Below are 10630 nucleotides of genomic sequence, written 5' to 3'. Positions count from 1 at the left end.
TCTCTTTAGTCAATGGTTCTTGAAAGCAAGTGTGCTTAAGATTTTTCTGTGTACGTTTGTATACACAGAACCACATACTTCACTATTAATCAATTTTCAAGAATAGCTTTGAGAATGGATTTTTACTCTGCTAACCACTAGGCAATGTGTGTTTTCCCTTTGATTTATGCTCATTTGTGTAGAGGCCCTGCCCTTTCCCCTAGGCTAGAAGTACAAAACCCTTTGGGTCACACCTGGCAGGTATTAGATTGGGAGGCCAGACAGAGGGTTGCCTCTGCCCTCCTTTATAAAGCTTGTGCTGCTCAGGGCAGGTTCCTGTGACATTGTCCGAGTCAACCACCGACATTTGTGACAAGCTGCTGCCGCCAAGCTCACCTGCCTGGTATCCTATTCCTCAGACTTTTCCTCTGCTGGGAATGTCTTTCCCATGACAAAAAACCTTGGTAAACTCTGTGAAGAAATTTTTTTAATTGAGGTCAAATTCACATTAATTAACCACTTTAATTTGACCATTACACCTCAATGGTATTTAGTGTATTTACAATTACCAACTATATCTCTATAGTTTCAAAACTTTTTCATCACCACATAAAACATCTCATACCCATTAAATAATCTATTTCCTTCATCCCCATGCTCTGGTAACTTCTAATCAGCTTTCTGTCTTTCTGGTTTTACTTATTCTACATACTTCATATAAAAGTAACCACCAATCAATTATGTGACCTCGATGTCTGGCTTCTTTCACTTAGCACAATGTTTTTAAGGTTCATCCAAATGGTAGTATCAACACTTCATCCCTTTCATGGCTAAATAATATCCCATTGACTGTATATCCCACAATTCATCCACGGATGGACAGATGGATTGTTCCCACCTTTTGGTTATTATGAATAATGCAGCCACAAACATTCATGTACAAGTTTGTGTGTAGACATGCATTTTTATTTCTCTTGGGTACATACCCAGAAGTGAAATTGTTGGATCCACAATTCTATGTTAACTCTTCAAGAAACCACCCAAACTTTTCCATAGTGGCTGCACCATTTTACATTCTCACTGGTAATGCGCTAGGGTTCCTCTTTTCCCACATACTTTGCCAACATTTTCTTTTCCCCATTAAAGCCATCCTAGTGCGTGTGAAGTGGTATGAAGAAGCTATCCAGATGAGTTCCTTCCAAAGAGGATACACCAAGTCCCAACCCTCACCAACAGTGTATAAGTGTTTATTTCAAGGAACTGGTTATTTGCCAGTTTGATAGGTTACAATGTCTCACTGTAGTTCAATTCTGTAATTCTTTTGGTATGAGGTTGTACAATACATCTCTGCAAATGTGTAGAAAAATATTTTATAAGGGCAGCAGCTAAGATTAGGGCTAATTTTCCCAAGGCACCCCTTCTTGACTCAATTAAGCACCAATTATTATCAAAGATTTTTCTATAAATGAACAAACACCAGGTGCATGCACAATATCCAAGTAAGAGTCTATTAAGAGTTTATTATAAATTTGTTTCACAGGCCACAAGGAAATAAAAGGACTATGTACAGTCTTTCGGGAAACAGGCAGGGAGCTGAGGAGGGCCAAGATGAGTCTAGGGCCTTGGTGGGTGCATTCCCGGGGGAGGGGGCCCTGTAAGGGAAACCAGACAATCCGTAAGAAGAAAGACTTGCAGAGGAACGGTGAGACTCCAGAACAACGGCATAACAAACAAACAGGTCTGTGGTAACGTGGCCCTGGCAAACCGGGCCACGCCTCTGTGGAGCTACTTTCATAACTCTGTGACCAAGGGTCAAAGGAGGCCTGAAGTAAGAGTAAGAAGTTTAGTCAGTGCCTGATCTGCAACTCAAGTCCCCATCCCCGCCCCAGCCTCCCACTCCCTGCCAGTTATCAATCGATCAGAGGGACATATGTGCTGACTGGAAACTTCCTGGGGGCTGACTAGGTTCCTATGCTTATAAAACCCAAAAGCGGAAAACCCAGACTAGACACAGGAGTCACCAAGTGTGGCTGTGGGATATCTTAGAACCCACTACGGCTTCGTGAAAAGAACACTGCTCTGGGAGTCTGGACACTGAGCTCTCACTGGGCCTGTTTCCTTATCTATAAAATGAGGATTGATCTATGTCAGCATTTCTCAAACTGGCGTTAAAAGGATATACAGTGGTACCTCGGTACTCGTCATTAATTCATTCCAAACTCATGACAAGTGCAAAAACCAAGGAGCACTGAACGATGAAGCACGTTCTCTTGCGGGGTGGTGTCGTGACTCATACAAGTTCTAGCAAGTGCAACAAGTCCCAAGCAAGAGCCAAGTACTGAGACATTCTTTTCTCATCAAAATGCGACAAGAAGAGTCTGACGGGTACCGAGGTATGACTGTACATACTAATAGTATAGCAAAGCCCAGAGCCTTCCCTTAATTACCAAACACTATCAAACCCAAGAGTGTAAGACAATTCCATGACCTTTCCTGGGATCCCTCGGAGTGCATTATTCCACACCGCCCTGAGAACACTGCTTTGGACATGGAGAAGTACCTGGGTGCAGGGCCACTCTAACTGTTCTAAGCAGGAATGAGGCCAATTTAAGATATGCTGTTCCCACTTTCCTTTTGGGGTTAAGTTGTATTCTAAGAGTTCACGTCCCTGGGCCCAGAGGGTATGGTCAAAATCTCATCTTCCCTCCACTTCCCATCCCAATATGGCTCTAGCAAAGGAAGTCAAAGTGACTGCTGTGGGCACTTACCTCGCATTCCTGGGGGAGGGGGCCGCATTCCTGGAGGGGGCATGCCCATTGGAGTTCCTCTTCCAGGGGGGATCCCCATTGGGGGACCCATGGGAGGCCTCATACCAGGAGGAGGGCCCATCATGCCTACAAGAGAAAAGCCCCAAAAATATAGCTCAAGCATCTATTAAAAGGTAGCAGAAAACATACCAAGATGTCCACCAAGTTCTGACAGATGGACCATTCCACCCTCACAGCATCTCCTAGCAAAATGGGTGCAACTCCAAACAGCTCCTCTTCCACAGTTAATCAGGCTGGATTTCAGAGTAATCCTGCTTATAAAAACTCATCATCAGTTTTAGTCAAGGTATGTCTCATCATAAATCCAGCTCAGGCATCTTTTATCAATTAGTAATGGTCTCCTTACAGGCTCCTCACCTGGAGGGGGTGCCCCTCGGCCTATAGGTGGGGGAGGACCCCCACGACCCGGTGGGTACTGGGTGGGGGCCCCTGCAATACTGGCTGTGGCAGCGGCTGCAGCAGCTGCAACGGTGCCTCTTCCTTGTGGAGTCATCACCTAAGAGGACACAGAAAGGGAATTATGCAGAATAGAACAGTGCAATGCAGCATCCCACTCTCCTCCCCAATCTGGGAAAGAAACAGCAGGCTCCACATCACCTAAGCTACAACTCATGGCATCAGACTTCCTATTCAAAACTACCTTTCAGAGAAGAACAAGTTTGAATGCCCAATTCCCATCTTTTAGGCATGAGCTGAGGATACCCGACACAAATTAGAAAAGGCACCTGCATTTTTAAATCACTGGTAACAGCTGTAAGAGAATATACTTCAAATGTTGTCATAGAAACATTTTGTTCCAATTGTTGACTAATACACCTTCCTTGAATCTCTTTAATACCATTAATATAATTTACAATGACAAGTTTTCCTTTTCACTTGATTCCAGGAACACATACACAAAGCACCACACGTGAAACATGGAGTCTATTAGTCACAGGTTGGTCATTCTGGACTCTTCCCAAACTGTGGACCCTTTATTTTAACCACTAGACACTGGTGCCCTTCACCAACTCACCTGTTGGGATGGCCCACCAACCCCACGAACTGGCCCAGCAAGTCCTGCAGGGGCCTGGGGCATGGGAACTCCAGCTGGGATTCCTCTGCCAGCAGCCCTGCCGATCCCTGGCCCTCCAGCAGCTCCAGCAAGTGGCACTCGGGCAATGCCAGTCTGAAAAGTAAAGAAACATGCTAAAATGCTTGCAGCCTAGAGAATCAGACGTATACTTTGGAATGCCATTGCCAAGAGAGCCCCTCAGACTTCTAGGGCATAAAAAAACAACTATCCGCCTCTATGTGGTAATACCATTACTCCTCCACTTAAGAGTATATGCCTAGCTGTCACCCCTGCAGCAAGCCAGAAGTTAAGGTCAATTTTAGAGAAACATGCCACAACACAGCCACCTATATGCATTCCTATGAAAACTAAACCAAAAAAGGACCAGGGCTCCATTTTAGACAAGAGCATTTGACAATTTGGGAACTATTTCCTCAACTGCAAATGATGGAGTTACGACAAAACTGGTTGTGGTCACGAAGGTTTACAAGGGGCTACATTAGAATAATAAATTCTACTGGAAACTGATACCAAGACTTATGAATATGTACATATGCCTTGAGCCAAAAAATAAGATAACACCTCTTGCAGACATTTATATTGAAAAAAGCTTCAACTGATGTCCAAAAGGAAATGACTTGGACAAACTACTTCGTATTCACTTGAGAGGATATCTTTAAGTCATTTAACTAATAAGACTTGTATACAGCAAGCAGAAAAATGTTTGCGTTGAGAAAGCAGAATATTACATGCATACTATACATTAAATACTAAAAAATAGATATGTGGACAAAAAAAACAGGATAAGAGGAATATTCCTGTGATGAAAAATGTCTTAAAATGAAAAAGGGAAAACAAATTTGGTTAAATTCTCTAAAGCCTTCTCTATTTCTAAATGTATTGATAGGCCGGTGTTTACAGAACCAAGAATGCCTAGAATCAAATGCCAATGTCACCAATTACTAGCTATGACATAAAGTAGGAATAATTTGTCTCAAAAGATGATTACAAGGATTAAATAAAATACGTAAGTGCGCCCTGACTGGTGTGGCTCAATGAACTGGGAGTTGTCAAACCGCTGGTTCGATCCCAGGTTAGGGCACATGCCTGGGTTGCGGGCCAGGTTCCCGGTTGGGGGCGCACAAGAGACAACCAATCAATGTTTCTCTCCCTCTCTTTCTCTCTCCCTTTCCATCTCTCTAAAAATAAATAAGTAAAATCTTTTTAAAAAAACACTTAAGTGCCTGGCACAAAGCACATGCTCAATAACGACCGTGCACTGCCGCTCTGCTCTGACTTACATCTTTGGGAGGCGGTCCCTCTACTGTCATTGAGACCAGGTTCTCCCCTCGGAGCAGCACCAGACCAAGGACTCTCTTCTCTTCTCTCTCTGCTTGTTTTGAGTTCTTCGGCCTACAGACAGGTTTAGGAGAAAGAAAAAAGCAAGCATTAGAAAGAGAGTAAAGTTCATGTTCACCTACCTAGGGGCCTCCAAGATTTGTTTTACACTCTTCCTTGTGACAAATAGTATATAAACTTCCCCTAAGATAGCAACTCTATAGACGGTCTTCACAAGCTGAATCTCTACCCCTAACGTGGCTGCTTCCCATGCCAAACTGAACAAGAGATAGAACAACAGTCAGGAAGGCCCAGCCCTGGCTCAATGTTATTCAGCAACAACCATCAAGTCATCCCTCCTCAATCTTCTCTGCTATCACTCCTCCCCCCTTTAGCTTACGGTCTTGCCAGTGTCAGAAAGCAGCCAAAACAATTCCTCAAGTCAACTGAATCCCACTCACCCCACTTACAAGTGGGTTCCTTCCAGTAACAATTCAACCCCACAGGCCTATCATTCCATCCGTCATCTCACATCAGAAATAGAAACCATAAAAGAAAAGTAGGAGTTAACTACATAGGAACTACACCTCTCTCCTCAAGAGCACAAAAGCAAAAATCTCCAAACAGCCACAGCCATAAAAGGATGAACAAAATATGAATGTAAACTGGAAAAAAGAACAAGACAGAGGAAGGGAAGAAAACCCAAAAGTAGTATACTAAAAATAAAGAAAATATCCAAATTTAAAAACCAACTTAAAGGTTTCATTTTAATACTATTTTATATTAAATTAACAGTGATTTTCTGTGGATGGACATTTTTTCCCCCTTTCCTGGCTTATCTGTATTTTGTTATTTTTAAATGTAAGTACACATTGCCTTTTTACAATCTTAAAAATCCTTCTGGGCATTTAGATTTTTTCCTCATATATTTTTCTGTATTTTTTAAGAAATATTTTCTAGTAAACATTTTTTTTTTATTATCAGAATAAAGTTGGTTTCACTTGTAAAACAAGAGAACTACCTGGAATAGTTCTACACCAATCTGCTGGCCCTTCCCTGGCACTCACCCGGCCCTACCACGTTTTGTCCTATACTTCTTAGCCTCGTGCCACCAAGAAAAGAGCCCCAAAGGGAGCAAAGGGAATTCACAGCTGTTGACAACATAACACAACACTGCACATGGCAAAAGAGAGCTCGAGGAGCATGGAAACCACATAACTTCCCTGGGCCTCAAGATGCCTTAAATGTAAAAATGGACAAAAAGCTACACCACATATTTTAGTTAAGCCAGAAACTTAAGATCCGTGAGTCTTAATATAAGGGAGTTATTCAATAACTTATGGAACTGTGGGAAAATAGAAAATAAGTCCAAATGTTTCTATAAATGCCAAGAAAAATCACTGGCCCCAAACCCACAGCAGGAGCTGAGCACTTACCCTGAAGAGGGTCAGAGGCTTCTTAAAGCAGTTTCAGACCAGGCCGCATTGGGAGAGCCTTGTAGGCTACAGCTTTACAAATAGGCAATGAGGCCAGAAAACCAAGCTCTCCCCCCTCACACACCTGTGGGGAAAACACGAGAGCCCTTTACCCCAGTACCCAGGGGCACAAGAAAGTAAGAGAAACAAAAAGCCTAGGAGCCCTCCTTACAAGTTGTAACGTGCTAGAACTACAGAGCAAGGCTCGCTGGGCTAAGGAAGGAGACTGCTTAGTGGCCAATGTTGCCATTTAAATCTGCCCTCTAAAAAAGGACAGCAAACCTACAAGAAGCAGCTAGCTACACCACCACCTGTCACTGGGACCACCCACTCAATCGGCTCCTCCCCATCCAAATGCCTCCCCACGTAGCCCACTCCTCACTTGATCTTCCTGAATTCGTCACAATCACAGAGGATCAAATTCATATGCTTGTCGAAAGCCTTGAAGGTGCCAATGAAGATGCGACCGTCTTGCAGGATGCACCTCATCCTGTAGTCGATGTGCTGCAGCATCTTGCTGCTCTTGCCCACGGTCTACAAGGAGAAATCAGCAGGGATGAGATTCAGCTCTTTTGGACCCATACATCCCTCAGTCCTTCCTAAAAACTTCTGCTGCAGTCTTCTTTCCCATGTGCCTTTCTCAGTACAGCCAGTCCTTTTCCCTGGAACTCTCCCATGGTAGCCTCTGCTTTCAGTCCTGGCCTCTGCTCACTACTGTTTTCCCTTTCCCTTCAAATCATCTCATATTACAATTGCCTTTGTTTAGGCTGGGCAAATTTCAGGGGTGAGCCTGCAGGATTTCTCCAAACTAACCCAACCCAGAGATTAGCCACCTGCCATAGTGACGATTATAGCTGTGTGACTCCAGTGCTTTACAACACCCATATCCCATTAAAAGGAGTGAGTAAAAGAGCTGAAATGGGACTGGCACTAAAAATCTAATCAATCAGAAGCTTATCAGACAGACACAGATCATCCTGGAAGTGAGAGTGGAATCCTCCAATCAAGAATTTGTTAGTGCCTCCAAGACTACCTTTGGGAGGGAAACTTTCTTGTGGCCAGGGTACTAACCAGTCTGAACACATAACCTTTAAGGGCATATAACTTGCTATACTCCTTAATTAACCCAGCAACCTTTTCTGCTTTATAGTCTGGCTTGCAATGTATCTTTGCTAAAACAGACTACAGAGACATCACAATGCAAACTGTCGGGTGCCCTTGGCAGTTATATTTCTTGTAGAAATAAATGACCTGGTCTTTGATCGTGTATTAGCCTCCCATCAATCTGATTGGCACTGGCCAGTCTTAACTAATCCAAGTGCCTTCCATGTGCCAGGCCTGTGTACACTGTTCATCTGTGGGCTTGGACAAGAACAGGTTTCTGAACATACAAATCTGTGAATCAAAACCTTGAGCTGCACCCCAGAGACCCAGGTTATGTGGGATGACTCTCTCAACTGCGCTGTAATCAATCACACAGCTTCCTACCACACAGACCTCAACCTTTATGGCAACATTTTTTGGTCCGCCCAGTAATAACCAACCCTTACTGGGTGTTCGCTGTATACCAGGTCCTGCGATAAGCACTACATATCATTTAATTCTCAAAATCAGCTCCGTTGTTTTTTTTATTTTACAGATGAGGCCACTGAAGCTGGAAGAGGTGAAGTAGCTTGGCCTGTCTCGGGGTCAGGAAGCTGTGTTAGAACCTAATCAGCCTGAATCCAGTGCCTACTCTTCTAACCAATTGCTCAAACAATATCCTACCACAGGGGTCTCCAACGCCCAGGCTGTGAGCAAGGCTCTCCTGAGCTCTTCCCCACCCCCACCCCCAACCCCCCTTTCCCGTCCTGGAAAAACTGCCTTCCAGGAAACCAGTCCCTGGTGCCCAAAAGCCTGGGGACGGCTGTCCTACCAGGTTTCCCTGCTTTCACTTCACCCAACACATAACTTCCACAGAACAAAGCGATCTTTCTGAACACAAAGTTCATGTCCTTTTGCTGGTTGCAGTCCTTCAATGGCATGCCTCATCACCAGCACAATTAAGTAGCACGTAAGGCCTGTAGTAACCAGGCCCCTGCCCATTCATCACATCTCCTCTTCCACCTCTTCCTCCCTCCCTTTCCCCCTCCAGGAACTCTCAATGCTCTGCTCTTGCATCCTTCGGGTCTGTAATATTCCCTCCCAGGAGTATTCTCTACTCCTGAAAGCATCTTACCCCGCCTCCCTCCGCACCATTACTTCTACTCGATGCTGAATTAACTTTGAATTATGTCCCCAACTAGAAAGTGAACTCGGTGAAGGAAACGTTTCACTGCATAGCCCCAACCCCTGAAGAGTCAGGCGTATCTGAATACATATACGCTGAAGAAACGAGTTCAACTCTTCCTCCAAACAGCCTCCTTCACCCTCCCGTTCCCTCCTCCCCACCTACTAGACCCAAGAAAACTCCCCGGTTTCGGCCAAAAGCCCCTCTACTTTCTGCCCCATGTCCTTCTCAGGCACTCACCCCCTCCCTAGTCCTCCTGCGGCTCTAGCGTCTGCTCTCGAAACCCAGACACACATTTCTTCAGCAAAAGTTGATTTAGTGGCTACAGGATCCCAAGTACTGAGGCAACAACGGCATGGAGTGCCGCGGTTCTACCCTCGCCCCCACCGAATGACCGGGGCCTCCGTCCCGTAGTTCTAGCTCTTTCCTCCCCCAACCCGACAAACGTCCAAGGTCCGGGTCTTTCGCGACCGGACGGAGCGGCCGCGGTCCAGGCCTTCATCACCATGAGCAGCCAACCACGGCTTCCTCCCCAGTCAGTCGCGGCCGCCCTCTCTACAACAGATTCGGAAGCGCCCGCGGCACCGGCCTGTATCTCCTCACCATGGTGGCGGTTCTGATGGCTCCGATTCCCGCCGGATTCGCCTGCTCGAAGGCCTAACCGTCTTCCAGTAGCCCGCTTCCCGCCGCCGCAACCGGAAACACGGACTCTGCTAAAATGGGGTCGGGTGGAAGCTACTTCCGGTCTCAGATCCGGGCCCTCTACCTCTGCTGGGGGGGGGGAGCTCAGTGGGGCGGGGCCTTAGGCGGGGCTTAGAGGGAGCTAAAATCAAACTGAACTACCAGAGCTGCTCCTCCCCACCCTCATTTCCCCGCCCATCTCGCCCCCACCACGGCCCCTTAACTCTTAAGTCCACAACTCCCACCACTCTACCCCGCCTCTCTCCGGTATTGCCACTGTCCCAGTTTCTCCGTGACCTTGCTCGACGTCCTCCTGCCTCAGCACTTACGTATTTGCTGTTGCCTCTGCCTGGAATGCTAGTCGTCCGGGTTTGTGCATCAACAGCTCTTGCCGTAACCTTCAAGACTCGACATTTCCCACTGAGGACTTATACTTCCCTGGCCATCCTGTTCAAAACTGCAACCTGCCCTTGCTCTTTAACATTAATAACTAACATACTGTACATTTTTGTTATTTTGTTATTCCTCCCCATTAGAATGTAAGTTCCAACAGCATGAATTTTTGTGTTTATTCATTGCAGTAAGTGCCTAGAAACTGCTTAGCACAAAACAAGGACTTAATAAATATTTGGATGAATTGATTAATCCCGTCCAGGTCCATGACTTTTGCATGCTACTACATGCTCAGGTTTTTCAAATTTATTCCTTTAACCCTGGGCTCTTCCTTTAACTCTTAGCTTTAATATCCAGCCACCTGCTTGACAAGAATATCTAGTAGGTATACTAAATTTAACAATGAAAACTAAAATTTTTTTTAATACATATGATTTTTTAAATTTTTTATTTATTGATTTTTAGAGGGAGGGAGGGAGGGAGGGGGGAGAGAGAAAGGATTTGTTGTTCCACTTATTTATTCATTCATTGGTTGATTCTCATGTGTATCCTAACCAGGGATCAAACCCACAGCCTAGGTGTATCAGGACAATGTTCTAACCAACTGAGCTAC

At 45.1% G+C, this 10630-nt stretch overlaps 1 protein-coding gene across 2 annotated transcripts; it reads right to left on the bottom strand.

Annotated features, from left to right (window-relative positions):
* Positions 1 to 1473: 1473 nt before the first annotated feature.
* SNRPB (small nuclear ribonucleoprotein polypeptides B and B1) lies at positions 1474 to 9677 on the bottom strand. 2 transcript variants are annotated; one of them, XM_090286142.1, is made up of 7 exons: positions 9547 to 9677; positions 7057 to 7208; positions 5163 to 5274; positions 3823 to 3975; positions 3165 to 3303; positions 2748 to 2873; positions 1474 to 1631 (listed from the first exon to the last, which is right to left on the bottom strand). In XM_090286142.1, the coding sequence occupies exons 1-7, from the start codon at positions 9547 to 9549 to the stop codon at positions 1594 to 1596; spliced, it is 723 nt and encodes a 240-aa protein (XP_090142268.1). In that variant the 5' UTR covers positions 9550 to 9677; the 3' UTR covers positions 1474 to 1593. The 2 variants fall into 2 exon arrangements, with proteins under 2 accessions (XP_090142268.1, XP_090142269.1); XM_090286143.1 differs by lacking the exon at positions 1474 to 1631 and adding an exon at positions 1734 to 1802.
* Between the last annotated feature and the right edge of the window lie 953 nt (positions 9678 to 10630).

This window comes from Furipterus horrens, unplaced genomic scaffold (assembly GCF_987537825.1).
Source record: "Furipterus horrens unplaced genomic scaffold, mFurHor1.1.pri manual_scaffold_8, whole genome shotgun sequence".
Classification (NCBI taxonomy): Eukaryota; Metazoa; Chordata; class Mammalia; order Chiroptera; family Furipteridae; genus Furipterus; species Furipterus horrens.
The sequence above is the reverse complement of the archived record's forward strand: the minus strand, read 5'-3'. Positions and strand labels throughout refer to the sequence as shown.

Excerpts from the sequence above, each read along its gene's own strand:
- SNRPB (XM_090286142.1), bottom strand. Across the intron at positions 3,976-5,162 it reads AGGGACCGCCTCCCAAAGAT|ACTGGCATTGCCCGAGTGCC; the intron begins GTAAGTCAGAGC and ends TTTACTTTTCAG. Across the intron at positions 2,874-3,164 it reads CCGAGGGGCACCCCCTCCAG|GCATGATGGGCCCTCCTCCT; the intron begins GTGAGGAGCCTG and ends TTTCTCTTGTAG.